The 18,164-nt window shown below is 40.9% G+C and overlaps 1 protein-coding gene and 1 pseudogene across 1 annotated transcript in view; one reads left to right on the top strand and one right to left on the bottom strand.

Moving 5' to 3' along the window:
• Nucleotides 1-2,625, bottom strand: part of ARIH1 (ariadne RBR E3 ubiquitin protein ligase 1) — a 118,494-nt gene extending 115,869 nt beyond the window's left edge. The window contains exon 1 of the mRNA XM_028099920.2: nucleotides 1,943-2,625. Within this exon, the coding sequence (XP_027955721.1) occupies nucleotides 1,943-2,311 (369 nt within the window). The 5' untranslated portion in view covers nucleotides 2,312-2,625. The remainder of the gene's footprint in view (nucleotides 1-1,942) is intronic.
• LOC148163960 (uncharacterized) lies at nucleotides 2,096-4,054 on the top strand (annotated as a pseudogene).
• The last annotated feature ends 14,110 nt before the right edge of the window (nucleotides 4,055-18,164 follow it).

The raw sequence follows: 18,164 nt of genomic DNA, 5'->3' as shown, positions 1-18,164 counted from the left end.
AAGCACACCATTTCGAGAAAAGATGACCTGGGATAAATCCTGTTCTTTGATTTACTGGTAGCTCAAAACAGAAACTTAACAAGGAATTGATATTTATATATTCAGGAATTCCATTTAAGAGCATCCTTAACGCGACAGTTTTCAAAAATCAGCCATGGACACCTAAAAAAAACACAAAAAAACCCTAGTATTTTGTGGCCCTTATTAGCTCTGTTCATCTGGGTTTATTCTCTCTCCTCTAAACTAAGAAAGAAAGAATGATATCATATGCATTAGGTACATTCCTGTTCCAGAAGTGACATAAAGAACTTGTAAGGTTTGGCCTCAGTGCTTAAGACACACCTAAGAGCTGAGAAAGTTGGATGAGATTTACTACATGAAAACAAAAAAGTTAAATAATATCCACTATCCATGAGTTTTTAAAAACCTAATTAACATGTCAATAAACTAGGTAAGTTTGAAAACATCGGATTTTATATACTGTAGTGGTAAATAAAAAGAGAATTCAAGGTTTTACTCTAAATTCTTTTAATAAAGTTTCCTCAAAAAAAGAAAAAAATCTCCACTTAGTGGCTTAAGAACTGTCATATTTTTAGAATCAGAAAAAGGGCAATAAAACTTATCTTCCTTCTATATCCCTTCAATTTCCTCCTTAGATTGCAGTATCCCTATGAAAGTTTCAGACGTCCACTGTTTAGTAGTACCACTATATATCACAGATATTTTTTTACTATTATTCAAAACAGGGTCTCCAAATGAGCCAAAATAGAGGGCTCAAGTGGAAGTGTTGCTTACTAGACAATATTGTAAAAATCTGTTAATCATGGAAACTGAACAAGTGGGCAGTGACATACTACTGCCAATTTCCCAGTGAATATTAGCCAATTAATTTTAAAGGAGGAAAAAAAAAGTAATGACTGACATACAAGAAGGCAATAGTAACTTGCTCCTGTATATAGTTTCTACATATGTAACTAATGTTTCCTAAAAGTTGCCTTCTTGAATCATATCCCTCACCCATTATAACTGTTTTTCCCCCAAACAAATGTAAACTTTGGAATTCCTGAAGCTAAAAATGCAAAATCTGACACACGCGGTTAAATGAGTTGTGGTTATCAACTTAAACCAAGCCTAACTCACCAAGAAATAAAAATTATCAGAGAAAAAGAGTCCAGAAGCAAAAAGCCCTTCCTAACTCACAATAGTCTTATCTAATAATAGGCAGTAACACTGCGTTTTGTTGTTTTAGCTGCAGGGCTGGGTATGCAATCTACAATAACTATTCCAACAGCTTCAAGTAAGTCATAGGCTACCAATGAAAAAGTAGCGTTAGGTCTCAAACAAACAGCAAAGACATAAAAAGATGAGAGCAGAAGCCTCACCATCGGAAAAGAAGGCCCATCAGCACCTCTTCCGAGATACAGTTCCCTTCCCCCACCCTTAAGTAGGCATTTAAGACTGCCAAGCAGATCCATTTCTTTATTAACTGGTGCCCACTTGGGGCAACCGTACACCAAGCTGCTCTTAGGCCTACTCCAACCCCTTCCAAAAGTGCTCAAGCAAGACTGAAGGCCGGGATAACCCTCTCTGGGGCCGCGTTCTTCCTGCTCTTCTCCACCCGCACCCCCTCCACCCCACCCCGCCCCTGTAGGCGCTCCTCCGGCTAGAGGAAGGACACCGGGCCCAGGGACGGGCAGGAATTGCCCGCAAGTGAAGTCTTAGGCGGCCAGAGGCCTCCGCCATAGCAGGACCTGGAAAGCACCGCCCCCAGCGCACCTCCCCACACCCGGCTAACCGGCGAATGTCTGCTTTCAACACCCCCTATCCCCAGCAGAGGCAGCGGAGAAGACAGGGCTGCGCACCAGGCCGGGGCCTGCCCCTCGGGCCGCCGAATCTGCTCCCCTGTCTGGCCAGGTCAAGCCAGAGCGGCAGCCACCCTCACCTGGATGACCTCGTTGACCTCCCGGATACATTCCACCATGTGTTGCAGAATCTGCTCGGCCGTGAGCACCTCGTAGCGGTAATCCTCCTCCTGCTCGTGCCCTGGCCCGCCGCCGCCGCCGCCGCCGCCACCGCCACCGCCGGGACCCAGAGCGCTGCCGCCGCCGCCGCCCGTCTCCCCGCACAGCAGTCCGTCCCGCTCCCCGCCGACGCCCAGCCCGGGCTCCACCAGCTCCACCTCGCCCAGATCCAGGTTATCATCGTCCGGCTCATCATCGTCCTCGTCTTCCTCCTCCTCGGCGCCGCTGTCCTCTTCGCTGCACTCTTCGTCCTCGTCGAACTCGTAGTTGTAGCCCTCGTCCGAGTCCATGGCGCGACACGCGAGGGCCCGGCGGACGCTGGCCCTGAGGCGGGGAGAGGGCGGGGACGCCGAGGCCCCGGCTCTCGCTCCGGCTCCGGTTGATGTCCGGACGCAGGCCTGGCTCCGGCCCCGCGGGCCGCGGCTCCTCCCCGGGCGCGGCGGTTGGCGGTTGGCGGCTGGCGGCGGCGGGGAGGGCGCGGAGGAGGGAGGGAGGGAGCGAGGGGGCCGCTTGCCGCCCGCCTCAGTCAGACGCGGCTCCTCTCCGGCCTCCGAGAGAAAACAGTCCCCAGCGCCACCTCCACGGCCGCTGCTACCGCTACTGAGCCAACAAAGGGGCGTGCGTCACCGCGTCGCGCTGCGTCGTCGCGTCACTCCTCTTGGCGTCACTGCGCCCCGCCCCGCCGCCCCTGCGTGGAGAGCGGGGAGACCCCATGGCCCGGTCTGGCCCTGGGAGCGCGGCACCGCGGGAGTCGCCTTCTCGGTTCCGGCTGCGGTCGCTTTGTGGACCGACACCAGTGAATCTTGTTCCTGAGAAGGGTGCGGCCTCCTCGTCACCGAGAGAAAGGCCCCTGGACCCGGTGGTAGTTTTTGCCGCAGGCCATAGGGATGCAACCCCCTCACTGAATCTAGCGAAGGTGGCCTTCCCACCGGGCGGTAGAGACACTTCCCGCCCGCCCTGGAGTAATTCGGGGAAGTCCTTGGCTGTTGAGCTAAAATTCCTGTTGCCTGAGCTACTAAATGGAAACCTGTTTCATGCGGAACCCGTGAACTGTGTGACAGGTGAACCTCGTAGTAGTTCTGTACTCCGGTACAACGTGCAGTGGTTAAGTCGCTGATAGTGACGTCATTTTAGAGAAGCGTTTCCTGAACTGAGCTCAGCAGGAACCTACCTATTCAGAGCCCTAAACAATGTAAACAGTCATGGCGTTCTTTAATGGAGCACCATGTAAGGGCTCTACACATGTTCTCTCTTCTTTACGGAGTCACAGTACCCATTGTATATCTGAGGCTCGAAGGGAAAGGGACTTAGACCAAGATCACAGAACACGCCCTGTTTCAGCGGCTGGGTCACCTAAAACATCAATCATAAAAATACTTTATAATGCATAATATGGATTGGGTACTACAGAGTATGTAAAATGCATTGTGATATAACCCAAGACAAGCAATAATAGAAATATCTACAAGGACCAAATAATAGCAGAGAGACAGTGCTTGTCTCTTCCCTAGAAATGTACTGTGTGAGCTGCGTGTTAATTGATGGCTAGGAGTTTAACAGAAGGTAGGGAAGATGATCTAGCCTGAGAGAATACCAGAAGCAAAAGCAAGTAGGTGTAAAGTAGTTTCGTTTCAGCAGCTTATAGTGCAAGGAGGGTAAATGGGAAAATATTAGGCAAGTTAGGGGTCAGGACAGTAAGAGTATTTTATGCCATTCTAAGAGTGGACTTAAATCTTTCTAAAGTAAGCAGAAGTTCTAAGTTCTCTCAGGAGAACCAGAGAAGTGTCCTGAAGGAGGAAGAGGCCTAAGAAAGCACCCTCATGGGATACCCTGAAGGATTGGCCAGATTGGACATTTAAAAAAAATCTGAATCCCGGGGCGCCTGGGTGGCTCAGTCGTTAAGCCTCTTGCCTTCAGCTCAGGTCATGATCCCGGGGTTCTGGGATCGAGCCCCACATCGGGCTCCCTGCTCAGCGGGGAGACTGCTTCTCCCACTCCCCCTGCTTGGGTTCCTGCTCTCGCTATCTCTCTCTCTGTCAAATAAATAAAATCTTTAAAAAAAAATCTGAATCCCTAATTTACTGATAAATCTTACTGTTAAAACGACAGATTCCCTTTGGAAATTGATTTTTAAAATTGAAAAATTCCTTTATAATGTAAATAAGCTTCTACCAATTTGTCAATTTTGTAAATGTTTAATCAGATTTCCTAAAATAATCAGGATTTGTAATTTAAAGCTTTTAACATAAATGCTGGTAGGACTTGGTCCTTTGATTCTGTTTCTACTTAGCAATTTTAGGTTGTTGCTCCAGCTGGGGTAAGCTAACGACACTAGCAACCCTTCTCTCCTCTACCCCATCCCCATTGTTACGTATGTGGGGGGAAAGTTCAGTAACACTTGTGAGTACCCTCAACTCCTTTGCCCCATTTTTCTTTTCATCCTACCCCTATCTTGAATAAATCCTACCATCCTTATTGTCCCCTTTGGTACTGGAGCAGCTGACCACTACTGGAGAAATTTGCATAATCACATGCATTCTATCATTAAATTCCAATTATCAAGCACAACTGAACCATCAACACCATTCAGCAATCCTGTTAAATTTTTCTGAACTGTCCTCCCTCTCTAGACAACTTTTGCAAACCTTCACCAGTTTTCTCAAACCCCCACTGCTGTCTTTTCAAATCCTCTCGATAACTTCACATCACAGAGAAATTTGAAATCATAAGGACCAATGTGACAAGCTTGCTGAGCAAAGAAGAGAGTGTTAAGGGATAAAGTCAGAGAAGGCCTATCAAGGCAGTGGGGCCAGCCGGGCTTGTAGGCTATCTTAAGAAGTTTACATTATTGCAAAGGGAGGCATTAGCAGGTTTTAAGCAGAAGAATGAAACAATATAATATGCATTTCAAAAAATAATCATGGCTAAAAGAAGATAAGAACTATGGCTGCTTTGTGGAGAATGGACTATGAAAGCAGAGACCAATTATGAGGCTATCTCAGTAGTCTGGGTGAATAATGATAATGCCTGGGCCCGAGTTGTGACAGTAGAGATGATGAGAAGTAGTTTCAGGTATAATTTGAAAGTAAAGCCAATAGCTTTACTGATGGCTTGACTGTGGGGTTGATAGAGGAATCAAGGATGCCTACTAGATTTGGGACTTGAACTGGGTGAACGGAGGTACCATTTTCTGAAACATGTTAAATTTGAAGTGCTTGTTAGACATCCAATTAGAGATATTGAATAGGCAGTTATATCTACTAGTGTACAAGACAGAAGGTCAGGGGAGGTAGGGCTGAAGATAGAAATTTCTGAGATTATGTCAACAATGTTGATAAGCAGCATAGGCTAAAGGTTAAGAGCTCTTAGGCTTTGGGGGAAACAGACCTGAATTTGCCTATGCTCCTTCAGTTGCTGTCTATCACCTTGACCAAATTACTGAACCTCTCTGAGCTTGACTTTGGAGGACTATAATTCCTATTCTCATAAGATTATTTGTGAATATCAAATAAATAATGTATTTAAAGCACTTGATACAGTGCCTGACACATAGTTAAGTGCTCACAAAATTTGAACTTTAAAAAAGTGTCATAAGGCACCTTGCATCTTGTGGGAGAAACTATAGCCAGTTGGATTTATAACCTTTTAATTGATTTTTTTTAATTATGCAAGTATGCACATGGCCTCAGTCATCCTCATTTTCTGAGGAAGAATATTGGTCTGCTTCTTTCTCAGAAATCTTTTCCATAGTCTCATAACTTCTTTTTTGGTTAATATCATGGACAACATCATAGGGCTTCTGAATCTTGGGGCCTCTTATTCATGGATAAACGTTCCTAACCAGATTTTTAGCAACACTCATTCCATTGATATTTTAGAAATTATCTTGCAATCAGGTTAGGTTATAGTGCTATTTAAGGAAACCAGTATAACAACTTCTCTCTGGCCCCAAATTGTCCAAGGGATGACCCACATACGATGTTTTTTTAAGTGACTTGAGCTTAAAGGTATTGTCGGTATACTGCTTTCTCAGTTGTGGTGATTACTGGGTAGAAGTACAGTAATCTATAAACAACAGGACAAGGTCCTTGAAAAAAATAGACAAGTTAACATTTTCTTGATGCACAAAGAATCGCTATTGGTAATTAGGTACTCCCATTACCCCCATGTCCTAAAAAGGTCAAAAGATATCAGTATACATTTATTAAATATCTACTCACAGAGCAAAACCCCATAAATATTGATATGCTCACCAAATGGTATTTAATGAATTTCCAATAGGAAGAATATGCAAATGCTTTTCAGATATATAAAAATTAAAATAGTCCTGGAATTTTTCTAAGGGCAGATATACAGAGCTATAAGCTATGGCCTCTGGTAATGGCGGGGAACTAGGGTGAGCCAACCCTAGCTGGTACAGAACAGGGGTTTGCTGGGATGTGGAATTTTCAGTGCTAAAACTGGGAAATATAAGGCAAACTGGGATGGTTGGTCACCTAACCTGGCACCTCACCAAAAATTTTTCCATAATGTAATTAAAACACCGTTTCCAAAAATAAGTGGAAAGAAATTATTTTTATCATGTTGTTTATAAAGTTTGTTTTAATGCAGCATTTTTTGCCCTTTTAAAAAATGTTTTAGTTGTTCTTGTGCTTTGCCAGGCAGGAGGTAAAAAAAATTAAATTTTAATATAAATTTAAGATTAAATTTTAGCACAAGTGTAGAGATACTAATAAAGTAATTGAGTACTTTGAATTTCTTTAAAAACATCTGTCTGTGTACTTACAAATTAAGTTAGTACACAAACGTTACATCATTGTTGAGAAGTAGATCTTATCATACCAGTTCTTATTTTTTTTTAAGATTTTATTTATTTATTTAAGAAAGAGAGTGCAAGCAGGGAGCGGGGCAGAAGGAGAGGGAGACCGACACAAGGTTCAGTTGCAGGACCCTGGGATCATGACTTGCGTCAAAGGCAGACAGACACTCAACCGACTGAGCCACCCACACGCCCCTTGTTATACCAGTTCAGTGTGGTAAAAATAAGGCTTTGAGAAACTGAGGTTATATGCTTCATTAGAAGTCTGGTAGAGATACTAATAACCGAGATAGAACCTGAAATTCTTGACTGCAGCCCTTACTCTATCTTTCTTCCAGAATACAGGGTCTAAGGACTCTATTATTGAACTTAAGATTTTATGAAAGTAATTATCTACAACAGGTGGTAGGATAATGCTGAAACTAGAGGGAGAGTACATGCCCTCGTGCAATTAGACAAATGTACAAAATGTACCATAATGTCTCTGTTCCCTGTAAATGCAAGACACGCTAATTTGGCCTTAATGTGTGCTTATACTCCAGCAAAAAATAGCAAATGATCATCCCCCCAAAAGGAAACATGTTTGTCCTAATGACTTAACCACTTGAAGAAAAGAGTGGGTTTATTTTTTTTAAGATTTTATTTATTTATTATTTGAGAGAGAGGGGGAGATTGAGAGAACGAGTGGGAGGAGGGGCAGAGGGAGAACCAGACTCCCTGCGGAGCAGGGAGCCCGAGCAAGACTCAATCCCAGAACCCTGGGATCATGACCTGAGCCGAAGGCAGACACTTAACCAACTGAGCCACCCGGGTGCCCCAAAAAAGTGGGTTTATAACAAAAGTTTTCAAAAGAAATGCTTCTCTGTGGTTTGCAGTATTTCTAGTTTGTTGTGTTGCCTTATGAATGTATTTGAATGAATGGATGAAAAATAGGCAGAAAGTGAACAAATGTGTTATTGAGTCTCTTATGCCGCAGTAGGTGTGTGTATGTTTTTAATTTGGTCCTTACGATCTTGTGAAGTTGGAATTCTTAATTTTGTTTAATAGATAAGGAAAAAGGCTCAAAGATGAAAAATAATAAAAATAAAGTTCACAATGGATACAGAGCTTTGATTCACATCCAGGTTTTTAGAGTTCAAGTCCATTGTTTTTACCATGCAATTCTCACTAATTGTAATAAGATCTTATTCCTGTTCTAAAATGTGCCTTTGTATTTGTTATAATGGAGTAATGGCTATCAAACCTACAGTTGTCCAGATTGGCAGCATAAACTGACTGTGTGAAATGTTTGTTCCTGCTTAGAAATAGGTCATAAAAACAGAATAGTGAATAAGTAGTGTTATCCTCTATTTGCATAGTTCTGCTTTATTCTTGTAGATACAATCTTAGCATTTTTAATGAAAACTTAAAATATGTAAGTCATGATTTTTTTTGGTCAATGAATCAATAATTACTTATTAGTGTTTACCAAGTGCAAAGTACCTTTCAATGGCATTCTGGAGAGATTAAAAAAAAGAAGACTGCCACCTAAAAAATCAAATTATTTAAGGGGAAGAGACTTAAATGAACAGGTTAGCTATAAAAATGGTAACTGTGCATCAACAAGAGATCACAAACCAAGAAGAATGTTACAGGTGGTAAATGCTAAAGGAGCTTAAAGAAGACAGATGTCACTAGACTGGGGTGTTCTAAGAAAGTACTGTATGCCGGACTTTCTCATACCTTTATGCCTTTGCATCTGCTATTCCCTCTGCCTGACATCCTTCCCAGCCACTCTTTACCAGCACCTAATCCACATGCTTAGAGACGGCTGTTTTTCCAAGCTATTCCAAATCTGGCACTTGATGCCTAGAACATGAGTAGTCTATGTATCTCCCATTCCTAACAAACTTCCAAGTTTTTGATACTGTTGGAATGCATTAATATAAACCAGAAGCTGTAGGCCAATAGACATTTATTGCCTTCTTACCACAAATGTGTTGAATCTTGTCAACATTATGTCATCGTTGATATTCTTACCTCTTAATTCTAGGTCTTTATGAAAACATGAAGGTTGTGTGGAGGAGGAGGAGGGGCCCGTTGTGCATGTCCTCTACAGCTCTCCTGATCTAGGGTTTCTACAGGGCAAATACCATCCCCAGAGGTACCTCAGCTTCTCACACTTCATGGCAAGAGAGGCTTGATGTTGGCATTCAGGAGATTGGACGCAACTGATACAACACAGCCAGGTTATGAATGGGTAAAGGACTACAGCAGGGAGCCAAAGGGAAATGCCTCAAGGACCTGAAGATCAGAGTGACCAAGGGGACCCCGGAACAGCGGCACCTGACAGGCCCACCTGGCCCCAAAGATTTCAGAAATGAAAAAGCTTTTTGTTTTTAAAAGTCTTCCCTTTTGGGGGGGTTCTCTCTTGGTTTGGTTTTTTTTTCCCCCCATCTGTTTTGTTTGAGACAATAACCTTGATTTAAAAGGCATAGTCGCCTCTTCTAGCTCCAAGAACCAGACGCCACTCCTTAAGGTTATTTTGCAATGTGGCAGGAACCGGTTTTTCAATTCTGTCCTTCCAACTGTACCCTCACAGACAGCATCAGTAAGGTAGTAATGGAGGGCTTGTGGTACATGACTTCTCATCCAGAAGTCTTCATAAGCTGCTCCACATTTTGCTTTCATGAAAAGATAATTTCACACGTCACATGTGTGGTTTAACACACTCGAATGCTGAAGCACTGAAGAGAGTTCCCATTTCAAAGATTTTGGAAGGTCAAAATAATGAAAATTGTTACATTCTATCTAAATGTTATAAAGTGGAATAGTCCCAAAGGATTATTTCATAGTTATTGATTGGTATTTTTTTTACATAAAGCAAAGCTGAACAATAACAAACTGCAAGGATGACGTTGAGCCTTTGTTTTCTTCTAGGTGAGTGTGTGTAGGAGGTTGCAGGTGGAGAGGGTGAGACAGAGGAATGTTGTACTCAAGTGAATATTCTCACCCAGCTAACCTTGAGAGGCGCTGTAGGGTGACAGCACCATAGACTCCAGAACAAGAAGCCTCACTTATTAAGCATAAGACCTTAGACAAGTTACATAACCACTTAAGAGCCTGTGCTCCCATCTAAAAAAATAGGAATAACAATAGGATTTTCCTCACTGGATTGTAACACCTGACAATGTGAAAGACTCATTATGCTTATCATTATTGGACAGAGAAAATGTACAATGTTTTGTTTTAGACCTGAGAATGTATACAAAGATGATTATTCAGGGGCACCTTGGTGGCTCAGTTGTTAAGTGTCTGCCTTCAGCTCAGATCATGATCCCAGGGTCCTGGGATCCGTCCCCGCATCGGGCTCCCTGCTCAGCGGGAAGCCTGCGTCTCCTTCTCCCACCCCCCCTGCTTGTGTTCCCTCTCTCACTGTCTCTCTCTGTCAAATAAATAAATAAAATCTTTAAAAAACAAGCAAACAAAAAAACCCAAAGATGATTATTCAATCAATTTTTTTTAATTTAAATTTTAGTTAGTGAACATACGGTGCAATATTGGTTTCCAAAGTAGAATTTATTCAGTCAGTTTTAAAGCAATGGCTCTTATCTATCAAATTGTTGAAAAATGTGGCTATGCTCCTCTCTCATGCCTGTATTTTTACTAGTTGATTCAACAAGCCCATTGTTCATTCGCCAAGTATGTTAGGCACTGCTAGATGTTGAGAATAAGAAGATAAAACCATTTCAGTTCCCAAGATGCTCACACTAGTGAGGGAAACAGACATGTAAACCATTAATTACATTACAATATGATAAGCACTGTAATAAAGTATGATCTGAATGTTAGGGGAGCAAGAAGATAGGCATCTCAGTGTGGGAGGCAGACAAGGGTGTCATGGAGGGCCTCTTAGGGAGGATGTGGCTTGAGCTGAATATTGGTGGAAAAATAATGTTCTGGAAGGGAGTGTGTATCAGTATGAAAGAATATGGCATATTGGAGCCATGACCTGTTTGGGGAATTGCCAGTAGGTCAACATACCTGAAATTTAGGGTGTAGATAAGACTTTTAACAATGCCCTTATCTCTTCTCTATATTCTTTCTATATATCTTTCCCTTCTCTCATTCTTTTTGGTCCTCTTTCTCCTTCCTCCTTCCTCCTCAGGTAACTTGGCTAAAGATTTCACAACTTTCAAATGGTAGAGCTAGAAATCAGGACCTGATTTTGTCTTTCTGTTTCCAGAGTCTGTACTTCTCCTACTATGCTAAGAGTTTTCACTCTTTTAATAAAGTTTGTCATCATTTTCCTGGGATTTTTGTGAGGAAGACTATGTCAGGTTGTTTGCTTTTACTAAACTAATTTTGATCATTGTATTTAGGTTTTATGGGGCAGTAGATTGGGTACAAGGAGGGTAAGATATGTTGCATGTTAATTCAACTAAGTATACATTTACTGAATGCAATTGAACATAAACCATTGTAGTGGGTGTTATTGAAAATACAAAACAGGTTACACTTCCTATCCTTAAACTTACAATCTAATGTAGGAAGCGATACAGGAAATAATCTATTGCAAGACAGCTCATCTACCTGCTGTCTTTTAAGCTTAGCACAAGAGCAGTATTTCTCAACTTTTTTTTTTCATTAAGAGCCCCCAAGGAACCTTTTTAAACCTTTCCATCTTAGTCACTTACCCCCAATGAAATTTTACTACCACAGATAGACTGTATATCTATGTGCTGTATGTCTATCAGTGCTTTATACGTAAAAAGATTACTTTTTTTCACACACACACACCCAGAACCAATTTTTGCCCCCTTAGGGTCAATATTGGCAGTGTTGAGGATGTATGCACTCGGCTAACACTATCACTTTCAAAGTCTAAGATTGGCGGTCAAATTCTAGTTTCAGAATTTCTGTAAATATCTACTAAGATTAAATATAATTTAAAAATTAAATTTCCTGAGTTAAAAATAAAACCCATGGGGGGGCCTGGATGGCTCAGTCGGTTAAGCATCTGTCTTTAGCTCAGGTCATGATCTCGGGGTCCTGGAATCAAGCCCCGAATAGGGCTCTCTGCTCAGCGGGGAGTCTGCTTCTCTCTCCCACTCTCCCTCTGTGTTCTCTGTCTCTCTCAAATAAATAAAATCTTTTAAAAAATAAAACCCACAGCATTAGATCAAAAAACAAAATTATTGGATATATTCATGCCTGTGTGGCTGAGTTTGGGGCTGCCACCCTGCACCTCCAGGGGAGTAGATTCACAGTACAGTCTGTGTGATAGGAATGGAGGGAGAGAATGAAAAATAATTTGAAGCTATAACCATGATGTGGTTGAAAGAGAAACTCAAGTTCATAAATCATTTCAACTTCTGCCCGCTCTAATCATCTTAAACTTTTCCTGACATTCCTATCCTATACAGAATTACGTGTTTGTCCCCTTCAATATGTAATTCATTCTTTGTGAATGCTTCATTCACTCACATATTAATTTACATACAGACCAGAAATACACACCAACCAGAAAATTCACAGTGTGCACACACTGATTTTAGTCCTCAGTCCCCAATTAGGAATACAAATGCTATGCAAATAATTTTTACACCACCTAGATACCTCTTTACAAATCAGTTTATTAAAACTGAAGTGCCCACCCTGGGACAAAACTGAATTCTCCTGGCCTTAAATGTCAAGGAACTGAGGGGAGGTCTCCAGCCAACAGCCTGTGAGGAACTGAATCCTCAGCAAGGAACTGAAAGCCTTGGTTCAAAAGTACCGTGAGGAGCTAAGTCCTGCCAACAACCATGTAAGCACACTTGGACGTGATTCTTCCTGCAGTCAAGCATTCCAGTGAAGTTGGAGGCCTGGCCAACACCTTGTTTCATCCTTGTGAGAGATCCTGAGACAAAGGCCAGCTAAACCACACCCAGATTCTGACCCACAGATACTCTGAGATAATAAGCGTTTGTTGTTACTGTGTTTTTTTCATTGAATTCTCCTTCAATTCCAAAAGATCTCCTTTTAATCGTTCAATAGGTGTCAGAATAACCGATTAGATTCCACCTACTCTACACGACCGTAGAATTTAGCACTTCTTCGTAGCACTCACCAAACTTGTATGATGTCTGTCTTCTCCAAGTTGGTTAGTTATGTAAGGGCAGAGACTATTCCTGTCATGTTTATGACTAGGGACTACATACATATACAACACAGATTTCCGTACTTAGAAGACATACAACAAATAAGGCGAAGATCTAACTTGTTTTGCCATGTATTCCTTCTACCAAGTTAGATGCTAATCCTGTCATGTATCAAAATAAAATCCAGATAAATATTTAAGTACAAGGAAAGAAAATATAAAATCAGCACAAGAAATATTGGTGAATATTTAATCATCTGGGAGTAGGAAAAGCCTTCTCAACGATAGTACCAATGACAAATCCACAAAGCAAAAGATTAATAGGTATGACTACATAATTTGATGCTTCCTTCTGTAAAAACAAAATCATAAATAAAAGACAGACAAAATAGGGAAAATCTTCACAATGTGTATGACAAAGGGCTATTTAACGTTAACGTATGAAAATCTCATGAATTAAGACATATATACACAGACTTAGTGCGTTTGGGGGGTTGGACAGAGACATAAACTCAAATACAAATATCCAATAAGTAACCAAAAAAGTTCAACTTTACTAGTAAATGAAATGGAAATAACAATATACAATTTCACCTGTCAAAATTTTCACCTGTGTAAGTTTTATAAAATTCTAATACTGAGTTTTGATGGGAGAGAAACAGGAACAGAATGATGACTTGTAAAAATACAAATTAGTACAGCTTTTCTAGAGGGCAGTTTATAAGCAAGAAAAACCTTAAAATGATCATATCCTTTGATGCAGTAACATATTTTCTAGTAACTTAACCCAAGGAAATTTGTACCAAAATCTGGCTGCAAAAATGCTCAGAGAATGAATTGGTTAAACAAATTATAATATAAAATCAAAAACTGTGGTACCATTTAGGGGTGCCTGGGTGGCTCAGTTGTTAAGCGGCTGCCTTCGGCTCAGGTCATGATCCCAGGGTCCTGGGATTGAGCCCCACATCGGGCTCCCTGCTCCGCGGGAAGCGCCTGCTTCTCCCTCCCCCACTCCCCCTGCTTGTGTTCCCTCTCTCGCTGTGTCTCTCTCTGTCAAATAAATAAAATCTTAAAAAAAAAAAAACAACTTGCAAGAAAGGCAGCCATCATTTAAAAAAAAAAAACTATGGTACCATTTAAAATGACACTGTAGAAAAATATTTGATCTGTAAAGATTGTGATATCTGGATAAATAAGGGGGGAAAAGGAAGTTAAAACCAGTATTAGAGGATGGTCATGTGGTGTATGTACATTTGTATGCGAGAAAGAAAGCAAGAGGATTTTAAATTTACATATCATAAAATTTTATTCATATATCATAAAATTCAACCATTTTAAGTGTATGACTCTATTATTTTTAATAGGTTTACAGAGTTTTCCAACCATCACATTTCACTAAAAGGAATTTTTCTCATTTACCTGTTTTTTTTTTTTTTAGTACTTCTGCAATAAGGGTATATAACTGGTCACTTTAAGGGTTAAATTCCTCTTTTACTACTGACTTCTCCAAACAAAGAGGAGGCAAAATACAAAATGTCAAAATAACTATAATGGTAGTTAAAATGTTTTCCAAAGAATGAAAAAGGAAGCGAGCAAACACACTTTAATTCTTTTGGAGGGACTGAAGACACACAGAGATTGAAAGACCTGCTTTCAGCTTCTGGAAGTGTGCCTATTTGCCAAAGGGCCTTACTCTTTTATCCCTACCTGCTCTCTCTCCTTGATCTTGCTGATCCTCTCCACGTATTTCAGCTTAAAGGAATAAGGGGTTTTAATTTTGGAGCCATTCAAATTTCTAATTCAATCTTAATTCTTCTGATTTTTTTTTTTTTAAGTAAGCTCTATACCCTACATGGGGCTTGAACTCACAACTTGGATATCAAGAGTCACATGCTCTACTGACTCAGCCAGCCAGGCGCCCCTAATTCAATCTTAGTTCTTAAAATTAAATTGGACTTAGACTTGATAAACATAAGGGAAAATGAATTCAAGAAATAAATAGGAACATGGAAGAACATGGAATCAAAAAAATGATAACAGAATAGATTGATGTTTCAAGGATCAACATGTAATAACCAATTTTATAGCTGTGGAAACTGTATGATACATGCCAAAGAAACACTGATTTCAAAACCACAATAATTTTCCGCCTTTAAACATCTAATGCCGCCATGGAGAGATCAGATTTTTAAATGCCAGATATATAGAGATGAGATTTGAAATTTTCTGAAGTTTTATCCTACCCAAAGATATTTTGTTTTATAGAAATAGAACACATACCTGTGTTTCACTGTTAGCATGTAAATTAGTTCTGGAATAAATATGAAAATATGGGAGAGCAGGGTGAAATTCCAAAACCTTTCCATGCAACAGCAGGAAAAAATAAAATTCAAAAATACATTTTTCACACAACAGGATCACAGAATATTATGAAATGACATACTAGTTATCTCTACCTCAATCTCTTTATTTTATGAATGAGAAAATCATAAAGATCATGATCTGTCCTCAGTGATATTAGCTTAGTGTCAAAAAACTTAAAACTCTCATCTCTTTCTTCTTAATCTACTGCTTTTTATTTTAAGCCATGTTTTTATGGGAAGCAATATAGTAGAGGCTCTGGAATCGAAGTGTTTGGTTTTGCAAGAAAAAAAGAGACAAATACAGGCTCTTAACTCTAGAGAACACACTGATGGTTACCAGAGGGGAGGTGGGTGGAGGGATGGGTGAAATAGGTGATGGGGATTAAGGAGGGCACTTGTGATGAGCACCGGGTGTTGTATGGAAGTGTTGAATCACTATATTGTACACCTGAAACTAATGTAACACTGTATGTTAATTATATGGAATTAAAAAAATTTTTTTAAGTGGTTTCAAATCCTGGGTCACCACCTAACTAGCTACGTAATCTTTGGTAGGTCACTTAATCTTTTTGATTCTCATCTTATAGCAGTAATGTCCACAATAGCCAAACTGCGAAAGGAGCCGAGATGCCCTTCAACAGATGAATGGATAAAGAAGATGTGGTTCATATATACAATGGAATATTACTCAGCCATCAGAAAGGATGAATACCCTCCATTTGCATCGACATGGATGGAACTGGAGGGGATTATGCTAAGTGAAATAATCAGAGAAAGACAATTATTATATGGTTTCATTCATATGTGGAATATAGGAAACAACACAGGGACCACAAAGGAAGGGAGGGATAACTGAATGGGAAGAAATCAGAGAGGGAGACAAACCATGAGAGATTCTGGACTCCGGGAACCAAACTGAGGGCTGTGGAAAGGGAGGTGGGTGGGGGGATGGGGTAACTGGGTGATGGACATTAAGGAGGGCACAAGATGTGATGAGCAATGGGTGTTACACACAACTAATGAAACATTGAACACTATACCAAAAACTAATGATGTACTATATGTTGGCTAATTGAATTTAAATTTAAAAAAAGAAAAAAAAAGAAAGTAGAGGAACTAATAGAACTTCACAAGAGTGTGTTAAGATTGAGATATTATATGTAAAATGCTTGATAACATCTATTATTATAAAATGGCGTAAGTAAGTGCTTGATAAAGAGTAGCTATTTATTACTCAATGTAAATAAAGTGTTTATATGGTAACATGATAGGCAGGAATGTGACTAAAACATTGTTAAACAGGGGATCAAAGAAACTGAACTTATGTGTGGAGATGGGGGAGAGAGAAAAGGGAATGGGGTGGAGAGAGAAACTATGGATTAGGAATGGGGTGGAGAGAGAAACTATGGATTAGGAAATACACTAGGATTGAGTTAATTAGAGAAAGATAACCAGAAGAAAACTGGATCGTATGAGAATTTTAAATCAACGGACCAAAATCTCTATGGAAATCTGGGCTGTGGTGGAATTGTGAGCCTTCGAGTGTTAGTAGGAATAGGCTTCCAAGACCATGTTCCCTGAGCCAAGCGAGAGAAAAAGCCAGTGTTAGGCGCTTGTCCGCCCAGAGCAACTGAAGGAAGGAGCTGAGCAGAAGTGGGTAGAAATAGCAAGGGATTAGGAAGATGTATCAGGCTTCTTTTGGGAAACCGAGGCACAGGAGAGATTGACAGTTGCATGGAAGGAAGGAGGTCAAGATGTTGGACAGTAAATGCACAAAACTAAGAAACACTCGCCCATAACCAAATCATCCATAACCGTTAGTTCTAAAACGGTAATGCCTTATACTCTTAAAAAGCCAGCCTAAGGGTGATGTGGTTTGCAATATCCTACCAAACCTAGAGTCAGAGCCAAAAGTTTCCAGGGGTAGCTGATGGCACACCCATTTACTTTTGGTAAACAAAGAGGCTTTTGTCCATATGTTTAATGGCTTTTGTCACCACTTTTTCCAGAGAGATTTGTTCAGTTACCATCAATCACAGTGATACGACTCCCACCAGTTCTATGGACCCTATCTAGAACTTTTCTTGTGAGATGACAGGGCTCAACATGCATAATCTCTCTAAAACAGCAGAGAGAATTGGGAATTAGAATCTTTAAAATACATGCTTGGCTCCTCTGAATGTTCAAACAAGTAGAATCGACTAGGTTTAGAGCTGCAGGGACTTAAGAAGTCCCTCATTTTAGTGATTTTTAAAGATTTTATTTACTGGGGCGCCTGGGGAGGGGCTCAGTTGTTAAGCGTCTGCCTTCAGCTCAGGTCATGATTCCAGGGTTCTGGAATCGAGCCCCAGGTCAGGCTCCCTGCTCAGTGGGAGCCTGCTTCTTCCTCTCCCACTCCCCCTGCTTGTGTTCCCTCTCTCGGGGTGTGTCTCTCTCTCTGTCAAAAAATAAATAAAATCTTAAAAAAAAAGTTTTATTTATTTTCGAGAGAGCGAGCAAGATCGGGCATGAGCTGGGGGAGGGGCAGAAGATGAGGGACAAGCAGACTACCCGCTGAGCAGGGAGCCTGGGAACCTATGGGGAACAAGACTGGAGCTGAAGGCTGACGCTTAACCGGCTGGGTCACCCAGGCGCCCCAGTCCCTCATATAATAAAAGGAGAAACTGAAGTTCCACAGAGTAAACTGACTTGCCTGTTCTCTAAGTGACCAACAGCAGATTTGGCACTAGAATTGCAATTGCCTAACCTCTTGGGCAATGCCCTTTTCACCGTAATGGATTATTAACTTGTATTTTTAAACTGATCTATAAAAACAAAATCTGATCCAGAGATAACTAAAT

The sequence above is a fragment of the Eumetopias jubatus genome, unplaced genomic scaffold (assembly GCF_037043125.1).
Source record: "Eumetopias jubatus isolate StellerSeaLion01/CBP00866 unplaced genomic scaffold, mEumJub1_p1.0 scaffold_7, whole genome shotgun sequence".
NCBI classification, from domain to species: Eukaryota; Metazoa; Chordata; class Mammalia; order Carnivora; family Otariidae; genus Eumetopias; species Eumetopias jubatus.
Note: the sequence above shows the minus strand (reverse complement) of the source record. Positions and strands in the feature narration are given on the sequence as shown.